Source organism: Uloborus diversus, chromosome 5, assembly GCF_026930045.1.
Source record: "Uloborus diversus isolate 005 chromosome 5, Udiv.v.3.1, whole genome shotgun sequence".
In the NCBI taxonomy this organism is placed as follows: domain Eukaryota; kingdom Metazoa; phylum Arthropoda; class Arachnida; order Araneae; family Uloboridae; genus Uloborus; species Uloborus diversus.
Window position 1 is genome coordinate 71,239,530 of NC_072735.1, and position 22,066 is coordinate 71,261,595.

The 22,066-nt window shown below is 33.4% G+C and overlaps 1 protein-coding gene across 1 annotated transcript; it reads left to right on the forward strand.

Moving 5' to 3' along the window:
* The first annotated feature begins 6,921 nt into the window (after positions 1-6,921).
* Positions 6,922-8,301, forward strand: LOC129222451 (retinol dehydrogenase 14-like). Its single transcript, XM_054856965.1, has one exon. The coding sequence runs from the start codon at positions 7,038-7,040 to the stop codon at positions 7,986-7,988; it is 951 nt and encodes a 316-aa protein (XP_054712940.1). The 5' UTR covers positions 6,922-7,037; the 3' UTR covers positions 7,989-8,301.
* The last annotated feature ends 13,765 nt before the right edge of the window (positions 8,302-22,066 follow it).

Sequence of the window (22,066 nt, forward strand, 5' to 3'; positions counted from 1 at the left end):
AAGTCCAGAAGAGGCCCGTGTACCTGATCCCAAAGCAATGATGACCCCCCCCCCTCCCAATATATATAGGCCTAATTTACTAAAATCCTGTATTCCTAGTCATTGGCGTCGTCAGCTGAAATTTATTGGGGGGGGGGCATTCTGATTCTGTCATTTTCAAGTTGCATTAAGAAAAATTCGTATATATATATATATATATATATATATATATATATATATATATATATATATATATATATATATATATATATATATATATATATATATATATATATATATATATATATATATATATATATGTGTGTGTGTGTGTGTGTGTGCGTGTGTGTGTGACAAAAACTTGACATCAAATAGAAATGGGTTTACATTTAATACAATACTTTTAAACGGGTACATCTTGATTTACATAATTACACAATAAGAAAAAAAAATAAATACCAACAAATACATTTTTTCTAGATTGCACATGGGATACGAATATCCGTGCTATTTTTTTGTGATCAATTTCGTCCAAGATGTTTTTGTGAACGTAACATAAATCAACATGATTCAACCGCTTTTGTGTCATAGTCGACCTTAGATACAATTTCAACTTTCTCAGCTCACTGGAGCTTCTTTCAGTTTTACACGACAAAGGGCGGCACACCAAGAGTAGCCGCACTAAATTTTCAACATTTTGAAACAGTGAACAATTGAATTAACCGTTCTTAATGAATGAAATCATCAAAAACGAAATCCAGCTTTATTGAATCAGCCGCTTTATGGAATCGAAGCTGTTTAGAACAAAATGTGACTCGTATAAGCCGCGACAACAGTATAATTAAATTTTTATATTACATAGTGATAAACACTGCAGCTCTAAGTTCTTGGCCAGTGGCGGCTCGTGCCTTAATTTAGTGGGTGGGCCCGCAGTTATGTTTATGAGTCATTCTTCAAAAAGTGTAACTTTTCTGTTACATAGCTTTTACAGTTCATTTAACAATGATTTTTAATTTCATCAAACATATATCTATTTAAATCTGCCAACAATTTTTTAATAATATTTTTTATTTTAGAAAATTTTTGGTTCACAACATGTGAATTCTCACCTCCATGGCATGTGTCACACCTTGTGTGATTGTTTTTGTTGCTTAATAGCTTGTTTAATTAAAAGTATATGCTTATTCATTAATTATTCCTTTCACAAGTGTCTCAAATATTAATTGTTTAAGTGTATTTAATTTTTTAATATTGTGTTTTAATAGGACAAGGGGTCATGTCACACAATAAATTCTCACCTCCGTTACCTAAACACAAAATGCCATTCCTCATTAATATGTGGCAGTCATGACATCAAATTTTATTTTCCATGATACAAGGGAGTCCCCTTGTTTATTTTCAGCCATAGTTGAAGTTGTGAAATTTTTGTCGAAAAGCGAAAAGATAGATTTTGCTTCAAAAACTTGGTATGATTATTCTGACCTATCACCTCCGTGAACTGGAATTTCAGGGATGTAAATTAATGTAAAAAAAGAAGTGAACTTGTTTTCATATGCTTAACATGTGCAGATTGTAACAACGAAGAAAAAAAAATTCCCATGAAAAATGCATCAATTAGGCCTATATTAATGTTAAGATCCCCACCTCCGTGACAGACCTTATTAATGTCATTATTTCTGAAGTGAAAATAACTGATGGGGGGGGGGATACATCAATAATAGGCATTCTACAAAAATTATAAATTGCCAGTATATCCTCAAATCTACAAAATACTATTTTTTTAACATACATTTGAAACTACTAATTAAGCCGCACTTTAATTAAGAGAGCTTAATATTATATTCCCACTAATCATTAAAACAGCTGATTATTTGCACAACGAACAAAATTACTACTTTGATATTAAATTGACCTCAATTTTTAAATATTAAAAGTTTTTTCTTTTCCTTTTTTTATTTCCTTGAACAAGGCATTTTTTATTTATTTATTTTTTTTTATTTATGAGTAAAATAATTGAAATTTAGCTGGGCCATTGTTTATGATTACTTCTAGAAGGTAACACTTTCACGTAAGAAAAAAAAGAAAACAGAAGAAAAGATTTGCGTTCCTAACCACTAAAAACACCCCCGCAAAAAATGGTCTTGCTAGGTGAATTAAATTATTTTCAGGACAGGCATAAAAAGATATTCAATAATATTTAAAAAAATACTTTAATTACAGTATAAGCATCTTGACTTAACAATTCAAGCAACCTTAAAATTAAAGCATGGATAACTGACAAATCGCGTCTAAAAGGTTCCGTCTGAACAACAACAAAAATAAATCTGAGAAATCATAGAAAATTATGAAAATTAATCTTAAAACTGACGTAAAAGATCAAGTGTTGGATAACATTATCATTAGGTATTATGGAGTTTTCTTTCTTTTCCTTTTTTTTATTTTTTGCGTGAACGACCAAAAAAATCTGAGGATCAGCCTTTTTTTTTTTTTTTTGCCGGTGCGTCAGATCACCGGGCTGCTCTACTATTCGAAAAGAAAGTCATTACACAGAAATTTTGAGAATAAGCATCTCTAACTCCAAAAACAAACAAATAACTAAAAAAAATATGCATGCGTTGTAAAACAAATGTACGGAATCTCATGAAACCGGCAATCTCCATGCCTTATATATATATATATAGTAATAGCTGTTGAAGAGGAAAAAATTAAGACAAAAAAAAAAAAAACAGAAGCGGAATGTTATGATAAAAGGTTTTCCCTGACACATGTGCAGGGGGGCAGCCGATTCTCTGCCCTTTTACATGTTATTTTAGTGAGCGACTCTTCCCCGCACCTTTACTCTTCCCTCCAAACCGCTATAGACAACTACGATTTCGTTTGGGCTCGGCGAATTTTGCCCACCCTTGAGTTGCAATGAATTCCTTCGGGTGTTGTCACCCGCCGTTTTTCGCTTTCTGATTCAGTCCTTGCGATTGGCGAAGGGCAGAGGCGTGGCTCTTAGTTTCGGGGGCAGCTTCGAGCGAGCCCACAGTTCTCAAAGCTGTGCACAGCGCTAAAATTAGTGGGATTTAAAAACTTTCTGGTTATGTTTAGAGATATGCGGGAAGGGGGGGGGTCTAGATGTTGGAAATCTCTTGTTCGCCATACTTTTTGCTTTTTTAAACTGGAACACAAAACCATATTTTTGTTAATAATGTATTTTATTAATTACAATTTTTTTGGGTGGGCCGGGCCCACCCTGCCCATAGCGACGAGCCGCTCCTGTTCTTGGCACAAGTTGGATTCGAAGGAGTTTAATTTGATGTTTTTTAATTAAAAAATTAAAGTATATAATTCACCGTTATGACATTCACGAACCTACGAAAAACACAACTACAAAAATAAAATAAGACACAAATAATTAAGCTCTCACAATATCACATTTTAATAATGCAACCTTTTAAAGAATTTTCTTAATTTTTTCAGGTTTTTTGTAACAAATGCACCAAAATTTTGCTTTTTTGTTGAATCACACTCAATGCATATGAAACCCAAAAAACAGCAAAAACCATGCCCATGTAAATACATTACTTTCTGATTTCTCAAAGTCAGCAGGGAAAGTGCCCCTCCTGATTCTCTTTAAGTGACAGGCCTGCCTTGAGAGGCACACCCCACAGAATGAAAAGTATTGGCCTACACGGAGAACAAACAACATTTGGTGTATAATTGAATTCTGATTAGCGGACGATGGGAAAGAGATAGAGAAATGAACTGCTTTTTTCTGACACGTGACAATAAGTTTTAAAATGTTTATTTCAATAAAATTTGTTCAGTAAAAAGCAGGACTATTGATGGATAATTTTCTGTTAAGCTTTAATAACTAAAAGGAATATTATTTATTCCATTAAAATTTATAAAAGATGAAACTTTTCAAAAAAAAAAAAAAAAAAAGAAGAGAAAGTTGAACGCATTAGCTCCGATAGGACTCATAATGGCAAAATATTGACTGTAAAGCATATCTGATTAGCAGGCATTCATGAGCTACTCGATAGGAGGTCACTGTGAACTTTCATAAACTTTCCTTTCCCAGAAAATTTTGTCTGACGAGCCTTCAAATTTCGAGTAGTTTTTTTTGTGAAATATTGCATTAAAAAGATATTCTCATTAGATGTATTGATGTGGGTAATTAGGAATTTCATTCGGAAAATCGAGAAGTAACCCCATCTGAATAGTATAAAATCGGGGAGTCCCTGCATGTATTGCACTAAACAGAATGGTACTTACCTATCACGGTCGTTTGACTTTTTGAAGATGGTTCCGTGGATGTTGATGATGATTCAGTAGTTAAAAATTGCTCAGGTTCATTTGATGTAGAAGGTTTGCTACATTTTCCCTTATCAAGCCACCTCTCCATAGCCGTAATCAAATATGTTAAAAAAAGTATTTTTACCAAAATAGGAGCGCTCTTCAGGTCATCTTACTCTGAGAGAGACCAAACGACCACATGAAATTATCTTTATTTTTGTCGGAACGTTTCCCAATAGGGAAGCTCCTTTTATTTTTGTCTTTTTTTTTCTGGTCATCTTGCGCTTTTTTTTTCGTTGGTCCACCGGAAGTGACATCACAGTATCCATCATTATGCTGGCTTACGATTTGCTTTTGAAATTGCACGTTAATTTTTAGACTCCTCCTCTTTTTTTCCTGTAACGTAACGCTTTTATGGTCAAATTTGAGATGCCGCAAACACATTTGAGAAACCGCGGTTCGGTAAGGTACTTTGAAGTCACGTGTTGAATAATGTCAAACACATGACACGTCCTTTCCCTTTCTACCCCAAACTTAACCTTTGACCAGCTAAGTGGTCTTCTAAATTTTTGTGCATCCTTTGGCCAGGGTGTTGTTGCCAGCTGCAAAAAAACCCCAAAGAGGTCTGATGCCTCATTTTGTTTGGGTAACATCGGGGTCACTATAAATTGAATCGAATCGGAGAAACAAACACTGCAAAACTTGAAACAGAAACCTGGAAGCACCGAGAAACGAGATAAGAAAGAAAGGGACAGAAACTCAGATCCCCGTCTGACTTCTGTTGACTTATTAGCACGAGAGTCGTATTAAAAGGGGGGGGGGGAGGGAGATGTCCATCTAGTTTCAGTATCTCAAAGTTGTCCCGTTGTTTCCCCCTAAATAGCAACAAATACGCTGGAATGACTTTCATGCTGGGGAGGCCGGCGACACGACTCGACTATGGATGGTTGACATTGCACTCGGGAAAAGGTGTCCCCTTTCTAGCATCCTCCACTGAAGCTAGTTCACTTTCCGACTTTCCGTTCACTATACACATCACATATTTTGTTTTTTTTTTAGTACTTTTTTTCTCGATGTTCATTTCGTTTTATTTGATATGAATTAAACATGGTAAAATATGTATTATGCAACTGTTTAAAGTCTTCAAAGCAAAAATAATTTCTCCAAAATAATGAATTTCATTTTTACAGTTATCGATGGGGTCCGATTTTCAAATATTGAGGGGGTCCGGTCCTCAACAGAGGGGGTTTGGACCCCCCGGCCGTGACGCCCATGATCCTAGTTTACTAAATTTAGGTACTAAACTCGGATTACATGCCCAAAAAAATAAGCGTTTTCGAGAAAGAGCGGAAATGTTGCTGCATTTCTGAAGTTCTTCTTAAAGCGAAATTTACTTTTAATAGTGTAACTGGCGCTCACATGAATGAATTTACAACCATGTAATAGATGGGTCGAAACAGAACAATGGCGCAACCAGAAAGGGGGCCCACGGGACTCGCCCCCTAGAATGCTGTTGAATGCTTTTCAAAAGTATTCTTCGATGAGAAGAATGCATCTTTGGAAAACAAAGTGATTTTTGTAAATTAATAGTAATGTTAGAGAAATCTTAATTTCTTTCAAAAAAAAATCTTTGAATTAAAAATATTTAAAAGTTACAGCTCATTGATCAACTAATCGACCCCCCCCCCCCCCGCCGGCTGAAAATAGGAAAAGGCCGCTCCTCCGCAGCCTCCCCCCCCCCTCTTTACACCGGAAGCATTATATGGAGTATCTGAAATTTCGTTTTCATGTCTTCAGTTTCACGAATTTTTCAGGAGAAAGCCCTCAATTACCGAACAACATCGAAAATCGCTTAAAATTGCGTTTCTAGAGCTTAATTACTGGTCCTAATATTCATATTACAAAATATGGCCTTACAATCGCGTTTTCAAGACTTGAATTTCAGAAAATATTCGGGAAAGGGTCCCTATACCGCCTTTCTCCAATATCATAAGCTATCAGGTTTCTTAAACTACACTTACAAAAATTTTAAGTGGAATAGCCTCTGAATATAAAACATTGCTTTAGTTTTTAGCACCTTAATTTTGAAAATTTTACTAGGGAAGATCTTCAAGACCTTCTTCCCGTAAAATCTTCAACGTTTGTCTGAAATTGCGTTTTCGAAACTTCAATTTCGAAAACTTGCAGGGGGAGGAGGAATTGATTTCGACCAAAAAAATCGATCGGGGGACAGTCCCTAAGCTCCATCCCTTACCCTAACGTCAATAAATAAAGCCTACAATCGTGTTTTTAAAGCTTCAATTTCTAGAAATTTCCGCTAAGACCCCTGTATATTTTGTTCCCCTAACATTAGCAAGCAAAATCCATATTGCGTTTTTAAAGCTACAAGTTTCAAAATTTTTTTGGGGGGAGAACCCCCGGACCCCCCTTTCCTATCAGATCAAAAAATGTTCTTCCCTTTTTCGATATGCCCCCTTCCCCCTACAAACTTTTTTCTGGTGCGCCACTAAAATAGAATGTCTCTTGCATCATTTTAATAGAATGGCAGAATATGAATCAAATAAATTTCCCTTTAAGAAAAAGTCCCCCCCCCTCCTCTTCAGGTGGCCAAGTTACGCCTCTGATAGGGACTCTAGTGTATATCTACTAAATTTCATGGAGCTAGAAACTAATGCGACTATTTCGTATTTTGTCATCCATAAAAACTTCTACTTTGACTTATTGTTTATATTGAATGAAGTTTTCAGGAGTTTGATTTGGTGTAATCGGCCAATATGATCATCAAAATTCTTGGTACGTCTGTTGTTGTTGCTTTGGGGATGGTTTTAGTTCGAAAGTATAGAGCGTATAAGTGGGGAAGATGCAAAAGTAGTCGTTCCATGAAGAACAAAACCGTGATTGTTACCGGTGCTAATTCTGGATTAGGTAAAGCTACTGCATTAGAGCTCGCAAATAAAGGTGCCAGGGTTATTCTTGCTTGCCGTGATCGAGAAAAGGCTCAGAAAGCATTGATCGAAATACGATCGCAATCAAGAAGTGGAGTTTTAAAAGTTCTTGAACTCGATCTTGCATCATTTGAGTCCATCCAAAAATTTGCCGACGAATTCTATCGTAGTGAAGACCGACTCGACGTTCTAATTAACAATGCTGGTCTCTTTAAATGCCCTTACATGACGACAAAGGAAGGTTACGAGATGCAATTTGGTGTCAATCACTTGGGTCACTTTTTGTTGACAAAGCTACTGTTATCGAAATTGAAAGAATCGGCGCCTTCCCGCATTGTTATCGTTTCATCTGCTTTGTACAAGAGAGCAAAATTAGACATTGAAACTATAAATTCGGAGTCTCATTATGATAAAGGCATGGCTTATAAAAATAGTAAGCTCGCTAACGTACTTTTCGCTCGCGAGCTAGCCAAACGATTGAAAGGCACTGGCGTCTCCGTGTATTCAGTGAGTCCAGGCATGGTTTGGACCAATTTAGGCCGATACATGTCCATCAGTTGGTGGAAAATGGCTTTACTTGCACCGATTGCGTGGTTTTTTATCAGAACACCATATGAAGGATGTCAGACAATACTGCATTGTGCTGTTTCGGAGGAAGTTGAAGGTGAAAGTGGCTTGTACTACAGAAATTGCGAGAAAGAAGCAATAGCGCCTGTAGCTATGGATGATGTCTTATCTAAAAATTTATGGGATTTTTCGGAGAAATTATGCAAGCAGTAGGATACATAGTACTACTTAAACAAAGACATAGATTTTTTGCCTAGACAAAAATATTTTTAGTATAAGTTATTGGTTTAATTGATTCTATTTTAGTAATATGATAAATGTAAAAGACTACTTCTAAAGCCATATTTGCTGTAAATATTGTGTGTATATATGTGTTTTTTTGTTTGAAGAGTCATCAAAATATATAGCAGAATTTATTCTCATGTTGAAATGTATTTTGAATTTTAAAATGAAACTTTTTGGCTGAAAATATCATTAAATGTTATTGATTCTATTTTTAAGATGAAAAGCTTTAATGATTTTTAAATTTAAGTGGTGTACTGTTGGAAGTTTCTTTAAAATTCTTTTTATAATAAATCATTGTCACAACATCTTGTTTTTAAATGTTGAAGAATGAACTGGAGTTTATTACTAAAGGCATTGTTAAGAAATTTTTTACCATAATATAACTACAACTCCAGTTTAGTGCCCATTGTTTATCAATATGGCACATTGCCATAAATATGTCCAAACAAATCTTTCATACAGGAATTTCAATGTAACCAATCTGTTAAGACACCAACCATAGTGCTAGCCCACACCACATTTCAGTAGAATATCTACAAATGTTCCTTTTTAATATTTATTTATTACTGCTTGTAGAATTAGGTTGAGACCACACTCCATGTCAAAAAATAAGTAAATAAAAGTTTAGCATTTTAAAATATTTTTTTACCTATAGAATATTAAATAAATGTTAAAGCTCAGAAATTTATTTTAGATTTATAAACTTAAATGTCTCTATAATTTTCTACATATACAGCTTTACTGGTTATTCAAAAGTGAATTACCCCAAAATGTATCCAGGCAAAAACACTCAGCCACATGTTCATTAACAATAAACATGTGGCTTGCCAAGAAACATGATCATGACTGAACGCTAAAGAGCAGTGTTAGATATCAGTGGTCATTATAAATCACATTTTGTGACCAAAAATTTGATTTGACGCCTAAATTTCCAATTCTAGGTGCTAAATTTCTGTATCTCAGAGTCAGAAGGATGTAAGTCACATTATGGTGATTTTACAGGTGGAAGAACTTTTTCTGGCACATGCAAAGGATGAGACGCATGCTGTTTTAACCCTCATAAAAAATTGAATTTTTTTTTTTTTAAGAATTTCATGCACATGGCTTGATTTGGAATTGGCTTCTGCATATAATGCACAAAAAAAGAAAATCGCTATTTTTGAATTCATGTCAGTTGGGCTCTGAGGTACAGATTTGATACCTTAAGTCTTTGATCACATCAAAGCTTTTTTTTACTGACTCAATAAGCTTCAAACTTGTGATTGCCTCAAAGAATAAATTAGTAAAAGTATTTTTTAACTACAATCCAATCAGTCTTCTATTTATAAAAAAAATCCTTTTCTTATGTTTATTTTACAGATCCTGTTAAATGTGCTTTCGGGGATGCGTAGCCTTTTTAAATAAATATTTTTTAAAAATATTCTAACACATATATAAAAGATTCATTAAAATGGAAGTCTAGATTTAAATTCCTATTTCTAACACTGCAAAAGAGGGCTTTTTTTTGCACATGCTTTTTAATGCCTTCAGCATGGGTTCTGCTGTCTGTTTCAGTGGTGGCATTCATGCACCTCAACAGCTGTCCTAATGATTCTGCCAGTAAACTTTACTGTTATTTTTTACTTCTTACAGTTGTAAAAATGTATGTTCTTTCCTGTACTGTAATCGTAAAAGTAGCAGAAGGCATATTGAACATTAGGGTGGTTTAAAAATACATGTGAAATTTTTTTCTAAAGGTTTTTTTTTTTCTAATTTCTGAGGCTACCCCTCAATAATTTTAGACTTGTGGATAGTAATAGACTGGAAGAATTTTAGCTTCCTATTTGAATTTCAAGAGGCTGCTCAACCCCTCTCCCAAACTTCATAAGTATGGAATGAAGGATTGAAACATGTATTGAACAGAAAAAAAAGGCTGCATATTATAATATGCACTAGTAATATGCATATACATTGCAATAAAATAATTATTTACAAATAAAAAAAACAGCTGAGGAAATTAAAAGTTTTTAAACTTGTGTCATTTTCTATACTATGGTTAATGTTAAATTAAGGATTTATTGAACATCTTAAAATTTGAGCAAGAAACTAAAACTTTTACAGAATGATACTATTAATAAGTCTAAAAAATAGGGGGTGTCTGAAACTTAAGCTCATTTTTTTTTAACCCTACTGTATATAAATTTAAAAAACATGAGGGTATACACTAAAGCTCTTAGAAGAACTTTTATAGGTAGGGGAGAGGGGGGCACATGTAAACATGGGGCACATGTGAACAAACCATATTTTACCCAGATAACATGAGGAAAAAAATCTGAAAAAAATTCATGTAGATGACAGAAGTAGTACTGTATGCTGCCTGAAATTTCAAAGATCTCAACTATTTTGTTTTTTAGTTATCATAATAACTTCTGTTTTGGAAGGTGCCAGTAAACTTTCGTGTTCCAGTTCTCAGAGTAAAAACACATTCAACACTATCTTTATTGTGATTTGAACTTTATTCATTTTGAAGTGGGATTTATAAAGTAAGTTTTTGTACTCTATTTTTTTTTTAAATTTGAAAGAAATATTGTTTTTTATCAGATTAGGCTTAAGTTGTTATATGGGGCACATGTGAACACACTATGTAGGGGCAGGTGTGAACTGTTTACATGTGCCCCATACTGTTTTTTTTTTAGTTATTTCAATATCAAAAATTGTTTAATTTTTTATTTGATTAGGCTAATTAAGAAACATTGAATAATTAAAAATTTTAATAATTGAAGTTAGTATCAGCTGTATTGCGACTGTGTTGGAGGCTCCAAAAGTGATCGTGGTTTGTGGAGAGAAACAAGTTGGACAAAATGTTTCAGGCGAGAGAGGTGAACTTGTATCATTTTGTGGTATAGTTAATGCAATGGGAAACACTGTACCTCCTGTTTTTGTATTCCCAAGAAAAAGATATAAAGATATTTTCTTAAATGGAGCACCATCAGAAAGCTTAGGGTTAGTATCCAAAACTGGATGGATGACAGCAGATATCTTCCTAGAAGTTGTAAAACACTTCCAAAAGTACTCCCGCTGTACCGCAGCAAATCTTGTTTTGCTTCTACTTGATAATCATGAAAGTCATATCAGTTTGGATGTAATATTATTTTGTTGTGAGAATGGAATAGTACTCCTTACATTCCCCCCTCATTGTTCACATTGCTTGCAGCCTTTGGATGTAGGTGTTTATGGCCCCTTTAAATCTGCACTAAAAACTTCTTTCAATGACTGGTTGACATTACACCCAGGAAAAAGAATAACTATATATGATATTGGTCAGTGTTCTTCACCAGCTTTCACAGCTGCCTTTACATCCAAAAATATTAAATTGGGTTTTTCTAAACCAGGAATTTGGCCGTTATCTCTGCTTGCTTTTACTGACGCTGATTTCATCCCAATTCAAATAACAAGCTTAATGCCAGTTAATCCTGAGGATGCCTCCACCAGCTGCAATGCACATTCAAGTCCCATCCCAGAATGTGCGAGACCATTGCCTAGAATAGAATTTCACGATTCCACTCTATTGAAAAGTAAGCAGCGTCAAAAAAGAAAATCAAGAATTTTAACAGACACCCCCGAAAAAGACATTGTTGTCAAAGCTATGGAAGAAAAGGCAGAGAAAATGAAGATAAAATGTGAAAGAGTTGCAAAGAAAAGAAAGTTAGAACTTGCTGAACTGTTGAAAAAGGAGCAGTCAAAGGTTGTAGTCAGTGACTCCGAGTCCGACATTAGCTTTGAAGAGAGTAGCCATCAAGAAATTTGTGCTGAAGTCAACCTTGCACCAGAAAATTTAGCTGTGAATGACTTTGTCCATGTAGAATTCACTACAAAAAAGACAAAAATTCACTATGTTGGCGGTATCGAGAAAATGGAGAGTGATGAAGCAAATGTTAAATTCATGAGGAAGCAGAAGAATGAAACCTTTGTATTTCCAGAAACAGATGATATTCTGCTAAAATTACCCCCACCTACAATTTTAGGTAGCACATATCGAGCTGCTTCTTCAGTTTCTTTTTCTGTAAAACTTGAAGGCTATAATGTTCGTCGAATCAAGTTAATTTATTATGTACTCAATATTTATATTTTCATTGTGTTTATTAATGTGTAATAAAGAGTACTTAAAGATATGCTTAGGTGCATTTTATACCATTTATGTATCTGTTCACTTGTGCCCCAGGTGTGTTTACAACTGCCCCCCCCACCGGGGCAGATGTGAACAAAATGTAACATATTTTAGAATTAATTTTTAGGTTGGAATTTACTCTTGTAGAAGGGGGATAACTGCTTGAAAATATTAGCAAATGTTTGTTTATCATATTTAGCACCTTTTTTTTTTCATCTCAAATCAATAATGAAAAATATAGAAAAATGTCGTTTTTGTTCACATGTGCCCCCCTCTCCCCTAACCAAGATTAAAACAAAAAATAGGTACTAATAATAAGGAAGTTGCAACCTATTAAATGTTCATATTTTGGCTATTGGATATTGTTAATTGACCCTCAAAACTAAAAAATTCACCATCGCTGAATTTTAAAACACCGTGGTTGATTTTTAATGAATTTTCAAAAATCCACACGCAAAAGTGCGCTCTTCTGAAACGTCACGAGCCTACGTCACAGGGCGCGAATGGGCAGCCTTCCGCCGAAGATCCCTTGTTTCCGCTAGGGACATTTTGAGCGCACTGATATTTTTATTTTTTAGAAATTCAATAATTCTTTTGAACATACTATGGAGACCAGATTCGTTAAAGCACAATCTAAATAATTTTCCTTATGTAACATCAATGATGATATTCGAATATTTTCGAGAGGATGAGACGTTTAATGTTCCAGAAATGCGAGGAGATAAGCCTTTTACATTTCGTCTTCAAAGTCGAATGCGTGACCTTCGGCTTATCCCCCATCGGAAGAGCGCATGATGTCACTTCCTATGCCATTTGACGTCACAAGCGCTTGAACTTTAAAAATTAATTTAAAAAAAAACTACTTAAGTATCGCAAAAATTTTTTCTCCTATGATGTTCATACATGTTACTCTATCATATAAAAATAAAATTGAAAAATCGAAAACTTTCCTATTTAATGTAACATAAATAGATACTAATAAATGCGTCCCATATAATGGGCGAGATGAATATTCGTCCATAGACTACAACTTATTGTACACAATGAAAAATAAATGATGAAAATTAAATTAGTAGACCTTTATGTCTATCAGGCATAGCTAGGCGATATTTCTTATGTTCTTTTTTTTTTCTAAAGAAATATTTGTATTAAAGAAAAAAACCAACTTCATTGAAAATCAGAGGGTATATGCTATTTTTCAAAAAAAAAAAAAAAAAACCCAGAAGGTATTCACCTAATACCCTCCAATAAAGCTCTGATTCCTCTTTGTGTTTTCTTTGTAGAAAGGCTTAATTTACTGCCTAAATGTTTAAAAAGAATTCGTGAAAGCTGATCATTTAAAAAATTCATTATTGCTTGTTGCCATTAGATTGGGACCACACACAGCATCAAAGTAGCACTCTAAAATATTTTTTTACCTCAGAACAAATAGTTTAGGTAATATAAATAATGTAACTCTGAAATCTGCATTAAGGTTTTTAAATTTAAATGTCTATAACTACTGAGTATTTTATACATTTTGAACTTATAACAGGTTCTATTTTCTGTTGTTTGATCTTGTTGCTTAAGATTACTATATTCAACACAGGAGGTGTGATCAAAAAGTAAGTTTGATTTTTAATTTTTCCCCAAAAATATTTTCATTGATATTTATGCTGTTTCTCTTCAAAGTAATCCCCCTCAGATATAATACGCTCTTGCTTTTAAAATCCTCAAAGCACTCTTTGGCATAACCTTGAGCCCTTTGAATGAATCAGTTTTTATTTTATTTTGAGCACAGAAAAAGAAACAGGGGCCTAATCTGGTGAATGGTGGCTGAGGCATGATTGTAATTGTTGATTCTGGTTAAAAACCAATACAATTATTAAGCAGTTTTGTAAACAACTTTGCTGATGCCTCTCATGCCAAAAACATCCCTTAAAATTGCAGAGGAGAAACCAAATGAGACACTGGCATCACCAGCAACTTCTCTAATGGTGATTTGATGATTCCTCAGCACTATTTTTTTCAATGTTTTAATCAGTTGTTACTATGCTGGGACATCCCCCCCCCCCCCAGAGTGAACTTTATCATTAATATCTTCCCTGTCTTCTTGGAAGAGCTTGCACCATGTACAAACATGTTTTAAACTCAGAATAGACTCACTATATGCCACTGTCAATATTTCAATTTTTTTGGAGCACTTTATTTCATTTTTTACACATATTTGATTTAAATTCTGTAGAAAATTGCTGAACATGCAAAAAACTTCTAACCTTTACATCTGTGATAAAGAATACTATGTTGAAACTGATTGTGTGTTCGGGACAAGTGTAACAATATAAGGAAAAAAAGTTCAACTGAAAATGTCCCACAAAATTCAAAAAAGTCACCTTAGTTTTTGATTGCACCTTGTATAGATGTAGTCTTTTTCTTTATAACTCAATATACCACTTTACTCAACATACCGTCACCACAGAATGGGATACAAAATTACACTTGAAAAGTATTGTGTAATACCTACAGTGTGGCCCCCCCAAAAAAGTATGGACCACCAAATGTGTAAAATCATCACTGCGTTGTATCAGTTTGACTGAATATAATCCCAACAAAACATAAATGCGAAAAAGAAGCCAAGTTCGGTCGAAATGAGGCCCTGGGTAGACGATGTCACCGATAAAATAGTTCAGATCTAAACGGTTACCAAGTTTCATAGCAGTTCCTCATAGATGCTGGATTTTCCCATGTTCTTCAGTTCATTTAGAAAACACTTTTTTACTTTCTTTGATAATGGATTTTAAACTTGTGGCAAGTTTTAGTCATGATTTTTTTTTCAAACTTGCCAAGTTTAAAATCCATTATCAAAGAAAGTGAAAAATTATTTTCTAAATGAACTGAAGAACATGGGAAAATCCAACATCTATGAGGAACTGCTATGGAGCTTGGTAACCGTTTAGATCTGAACTTTTTTTTCTGTCGACGACACAGTCTACCCCGAATCTCATTTCGACCGAACTTGTCTTCATTTTCACATTTATGTTTTGTTGGGATATCATTACTTTTTGAAAAGCTAAATCAAAGATTATGTTCTAATTTAGACAGTTATAAATGCAAAAGCATATACAAATATATGATTTCCTTTCTTTTTTCTGCTTTTACGGTGCACTGGTTTGCGATTTCTTTTTATTTGAAACTCCAATAAACTATAGGGGGCGCTGCAGCCACTGTCTAATGGCGGATGAAAAAGGTAAAGCAAGAAAATGCCGTAACTTATAACTTGCTTTGACGCTTACTGAATGATAGTAATTTTTCATCGTGTTTGTGGGAAGCTTTCCTTTCCATTCTTCTGAAATTACCATTACACCATAAACTGTCTGAAGCCTGTAATTTACCCCAAAGAAAGCACGTGGAATGGAATGTTTTACATTTTTCTTTAGTATTGTTAATCATCGCAAGGTAGCGTATTCGAGTTCTGGAGTTGCGAGTTAGAAGTTTTGAAGAAATTTCGATAACTGAAGACTTGGCGCGATTGCCAATTTTGGGTAATAATCGTCTTTTTTGCTAAGACTCATCTCAAAATCTGTCTAGAATTTCTTTATTGTTCGGAGGGATTATCATAACGTAGATTATAAAATATGCAGAATTGGCGAAAATATTTCTTAATTGTTGAAATTATTGCTGCCATTTTTGCTCCTGTGGTAAAATTTTGCATTTAATTGAGATCTAAAGGTTCATAAATTTTAAAGCTGGTTATTTTTGATTTTAAAGGCTTAGCTCTAGATTTGCAATTTTTTGATGGATCACTTTTCATTTTAGCGGAACTTAAAGTGCTGTTTAAAGCCCCATCTTGGTTAGAAATTAAGTTGTTAATTTAAAACTTCAACAACCTTGTTTTGGCAACGTTTGATGAGCCCATTTGATTTATTTGGCGAAATATTTTGCAACCACGCGGTGAGGAGATTACGCCGTGATGCTCATAAAAAATAGCGTAGTTTTTTGCTATTTTAATGTAGTTTTTTGGCTTTTTAGACTTTTCCCTTTACATATGCATGAAAATATATCTTTATGCTAAATTTCAAGTATGTGAGACACTTGGAATTTCGTAAACATTTTGATGAGTGAGTGAGTCAATGTTAAAAATGACACTTTTCAGATCTTAATAATTCCATAACTATAAGAGGTACACTCATGAAATTTAGGATTATAGATCTGCTATGCAGCTCTATTATAGACAAAATTTCAAGCATGTAGATTTAACAGTTTTTGAGAAATGAGGGGGTCAAAAGTAGTTTGAAATGGTTCGTGTAAGATGCACACTGGTAGATGTGTCGCCTGATTTCTGAACTTGGCTGACACACTGCCATGTGTCTAAATTATTAAATTTATGGAGGTATGAAAGTTCCTTTTGAAAATTAAATAAATATATATATCTGTAGATCGTGAGATAATGAAATTCATAGTAAACTAAGTTCACGAGAGAACAAATATTTTTAGTGTACTAATTGCAAAGAAAAAGAGCATTGCAATGGAAAATAAATTCAATATTTTCTCCGTATTTTGTGCTATAACAAAGGCTTGCTCATTAATTATTACTCCACAGTAGTCTTATTCCCAAAAACAAGTTTAATGGCACTGCTAGATTTCTTAATTTTCTGACACAAATCTCTGTACATTTTTATGGAAAAAACGAAACTGAACACTACTCAATACCATGGACAATGTCTTAACAGTATGACACAGTTTACAACAAACTTTCAAAAGTAAGTACCATTACATGTCTATGTGTAAATTTTACAATGTAAAGTTAAGTATTAATTATGGAATAAGATTTAATTCAATATTTATATGAGCAAATTTAATTTTAGTAAAACACAGCAATATGTAGACCCTGTTTTTTAAATTTTGCTACTTGCTAGAAGATCAAGATTTTTTATCCTTTAAGTCTAGTACAGTCTAATTTAAATTGCATCTGAAGCACTAATAAATTTAAAAAAGGATTTTGGATCATATGCACATATAAGTAATATTACTTTTAATAATAATTATTATTATTTGCTATATCAATAAATCTTAGTTTTGATGTTAAAGTTTATGTAATAGTAATGAAATCTTTCAAAGAGATGAATTTGCCTGTTACTTTGCAATTTAAGGGATGTATCCCCTCTGTCCACAAATACATAGAAAAAAAACAGCTAAAAGTTATACTTTTCAGAGCAAAATCTCTTCGAGATGCCATGTACTTTGTGTAATTTATCTAATCAATTTGTTTTTCTATTACATTTGTCTATATTTAGCCACATAGGTAATCAATTAGCCTAAAAGCTGACAAATTGCTAATAATAGTGGACATTTTCAAATGAAAATATCCCATAGAATTCCTGCAGATAAAACAACATGAAAAACACAAAATATGTCATTGAAAAAAGTATCTATCTATTTATAACTAGCGTGATTTCATCCCCCTAAGATAGGGAAAATGAGGAGGTTGAACTTTCAGTTTGAAGCTTTGAACTCCTAAATTCCATCGGCAAGTATACCAGTCTATGTCCATAGTATTTAATTGGTTGGACAAAAAATCATCCTTTAATGTGGTGGTTCTCATTTTTTAAAAACCAAAGAACATTGTTCGAATTTAAGGTGCCCTTCTCTAAATAAAAGTATGACAAATCATAACTGACAGTAAATAAAACTCATAAACCAGCATCGTTTAGCCCTTATTTATATGGCAGAGGTGCTACAAAATGTTGCAAAAGCATTTATATATCTTTAATTATTTGTGAAGTTATTGCAAAATTTTATGATTTATACATAAAAATTCACCAAAAAGCTTTTTTCATTTGAAAAAATATCTTTATTTTAAAGCTTCATTGAGCTCATTTGTTAAGCTGAAGTTAAAAAATCAAGTACTTAACTTAAATGGAATTTTTTAAATCAATCAAACACTTCATTTTGAAATAACTTGTTTTGCCTTATTTTATATTTTTAAGTGCAAAGCTTAGCTACAATACTGTGATACGTTGTGCCTTGAAATGCTGATATTTGCTTTATTTGTTGCTTAGTACTTTAGGCTTACTAACAATATTAGTATGTTAATCAAGGCAAAAGTGAGCATCAAAATTGGTTATAAATTCAAGAATATAAAACTATGTATTGATGCACAATGTTTTCTTCTTTTATTTTTCAAGTAAAAAGGTATTTATTCAATTCTTATCAAAATTGGTAGTTCAAACTGCCAAAAGAGACAGTAGAAAGTTATTTCAAGACATTGGAGCCTCTTCACTAATGCAAAACGTTCAATAGACAATTAAAACCTTATGAGCAATTGTATGAATGCAGAAGTCCGATCATAGCTCTTCAAATAGCTATCAACCCCAATTCATTTATTGGTTGCTTTATTATTGATTGCTTATTTTGCTTTTACTTTAGCTCAAACAACTAATATTTTCCACATATAGTACATACAGTATTTTATTGAACTTTAAAAATTAATTGCTTCTCTTCAGTTCGTCTATTGAAATTGTGGAAATCAAGAAAAGTCACTAAGCAGTAGTTAATGCCATGAAAAGTATCACTTATTACGGTACACTTCTGCTCATTTTTTCAATATGTTGAAGAAGTTATATAACTTTTCAACAAACATACAATTTAAAACAACAAAAACTTGTTTTTCCCCAATTAAAAATAATAATAACGGTGGTATTTTATTTGTGATCTTCTAGACAAAATCATGTTTTTAAATTGCAAATTTAATTCAATTTCATCTAAATAAAATATTAGCAATTGCATACTTGAATAAAATTTTGATAGAACATGAAATTGTTGTTAAAGTCAGTTCCTTAAACTGCTTCTATAATTGCATCATTGTTTTTATGAATTTCTCTTAGCAAGATAGTTAATTGTAAAACATCATTTTTGTTTAAAAAATTAAATGAACTATAAAAAATAATTAACTGTGTATGAGAGCCAGCATTCTCTTTTATCACAAATGTCTTCAGATATATATGTTTTAAATTTGTCAAAAGAAATTAATTTTTTTTCCAAACGAATGTGAGATCAATTGTACAGTTTGCTGTTATTATAATTGCATTGACTTCATGCAGATATTTTGAATAGAAAAAAAGCTAGTGTTGGATACTAATAAAACGAAATTTGATGCTCAGTTATCCTTAAATCAATAGAGATAAAAAAAATCAGTGAATTGTAATTAATGTCTATTTCAAGAAGAAAAATGTAATGAAAATGTATGTTATTCTGTTCTTAGTTTAAAAAAAAAATAAAAATAATCAAAATGTTAATGTAGTTTAATTGCATTTTTTATTCAAACACACACACATACAGTAGAGCGCCGATTATCCGAACTCCAATTAACCGAACTTCCAATTATCCGAACCGTGTTTTTCGCCCTTTAAAATTTTTTAACCGAACTTCCAATTATCCGAACCGTGTTTTTCGCCTTTTAAAATTTTTTTCCGAACTTTATGCGAACGGCATATTTTTCATCCAAAACCTAATTTTTTTTTTCTGTCCCTTCCAACCAAGCTTTCAATTACGTACGTACTCTTTTTTTCACCCTGTTATCTATCTTTTTTCTTTTCTTTCTTGGCATACAAATTTTAATCCGGAAACTGCAAGGTATTTTTGGGGAGTTTTGTTAGTGGGAAGAGAGAACACAAAAGGTTTGAAGAAAGGGGTTGAGAAACCAAGGTCAAAGCACAAAATTCCTGTTTGCATTCTTCTCCCCCCACCCCTCGCTGTGGACACGTGGGGAAAAACTGGTTTGTGTGACGTATCTACGTTGACGAAGTGAGTTGCTCAGAATCATGTGCTCTGCTTTTTTTAGAGTTTGTTATCGTCGATATCGGTTGCTAGCCGCTGTTAATTCTTGTTGTTAATAGAGTTGTTAGTGGTTGTTACTAAAAGTTTCTTGATAGCGGTTGTTGATTGCACCAGCGATCTAGCTCATTTTTTTTTCTGCAACGAAGGTGAAAAGATGTCTGGAAAGCAAAAAAGAGTTGTTCTTTCGCTAGGAGACAAAGAAAAGATATTGAAGAGGCTGAAAAATAAGGAAGCCGCTTCAAAATTAGCAGCGGAGTTTGGTGTAGGAAAGTCTACAATATCAGATATAAAAAAGAATGAAGAATCAATTATGAAGTATTTAACGGGACTTGAAAGTGAGCAAGGAAGCTTAGATAGAAAATCGATGAAAAAATCCTTTGATGATAAAGTAGATAAAGCTTTGCAAATGTGGTTTTTGCAGATACGCTCATCTGGTCATCCCATTTCTGGACCCTTATTATGTGAGAAGGCATTATTTTTCAACGAAAAGTTGAATGGAGAAAATACTAATACATTGCAAGCAAGCTCTGGGTGTCTTAGAAATTTTAAGCTACGGCATGGTATACGCGAAATCGGATTGCATGGTGAAAAATTATCTGCATCTACAGAGTCTGCTACGAAATTCGTAAAAGAATTTATTGAACTTGTAAAATCAGAAAAATACGAAGAAGAATTTATTTACAATGCAGATGAGACCGGCCTGTTTTGGAGATCTTTACCCCGAAAAACATTAGCATCTGGGTTCGAAAAAAGTGCTTCTGGAACTAAATTAAACAAAGAAAGAATCACAGTTCTTAATTGCGCAAATGCAACCGGTAACCATCGAATACCATTGTTCGTGATAGGACATTCAAAGAAGCCTCGATGTTATAATAATTGGAAAAATCTGCCAGTAATTTACACTTCTCAAAGGAAGGCTTGGATGATATCAGAAGGTTTCATTGATTGGTATGATCACACATTCATTCCTAAAGTTAAGACACATCAAGAAGATGTGAAGAAAGAGGGCAGAGTACTCCTACTTCTTGATAATACACCTTCACATCCGTGTGCAGATACCCTTGAACGGGAAAATGGGAAGTTCCGAGTAAAGTTTTTGCCACCTAATGTTACATCACTGATACAACCCATGGATCAGAGTGTAATAGAGACATTTAAGCGCTTTTATAGAAAGCAAATGTTGAGAAAGATGCTTCTATCAGAAGACACTGAAGAGCCTGATTCCCAGAATGCCAAAAACATTAATTTAAAAGATTGTTGCATTATGGCTGCCGATTCCTGGAAGCTTGTAAAATCATCAACGTTAAAAAATTCCTGGAATAAAATTTTAAACAGGGAAAAAATTGATACTGGAGCAGAAGCATCTGATAAGGAAAATGAGGAGTGTAAAACTATAAAAGATGGGAAGAATCCTAAATTATGAGGAAAAAGAAATTAATGAGTGGCTAAATTGTGACATGCAAGACCCTGGATATCAGATTTTAAATGACAATGAGATTGTGGCTGAGATTGAAGGCGAAAATGAAGAAAATAAAAATGAAATTGAAAATGAATGCTCTGAAAATGACCCAGGTTCATCACATAGCGAAGCCTTTGAATGCTTGGAAAAAGCTATGAAATGGCTCGAAAGGCAGAAAGACGCTGATCCTATTCAAGCAATGCATTTAAGAAGCATTAGAGATATGGCAGCATTGAAAAGAATGTCTTCTTTAAAGCAAGAAAAAATCAAAAGCTTTTTTACTTAAATTATAATCTTTTTAAAAAAAAGACAAAAAAAAGTTTAAAAAATGAAAAAAAGACAAAAAAAGTTTAAAAAATGAAAAAAAGACAAAAAAAAGTTTAAAAAATGAAAAAAAAGACAAAAAAAAAAAAAACATTTTTAAACACGCCAGCACTAACAGTGTTGCCAGTCCTAAGCCTGGATAAAGTGTGAAGGTTTTTGTATAGATAGGGATATCCTTTAAATTGTCTGTTCAATTATCCGAACTTTTGCTTATCCGAACTAGGGTCGGTCCCGACGTGTTCGGATAATCGGCGCTCTACT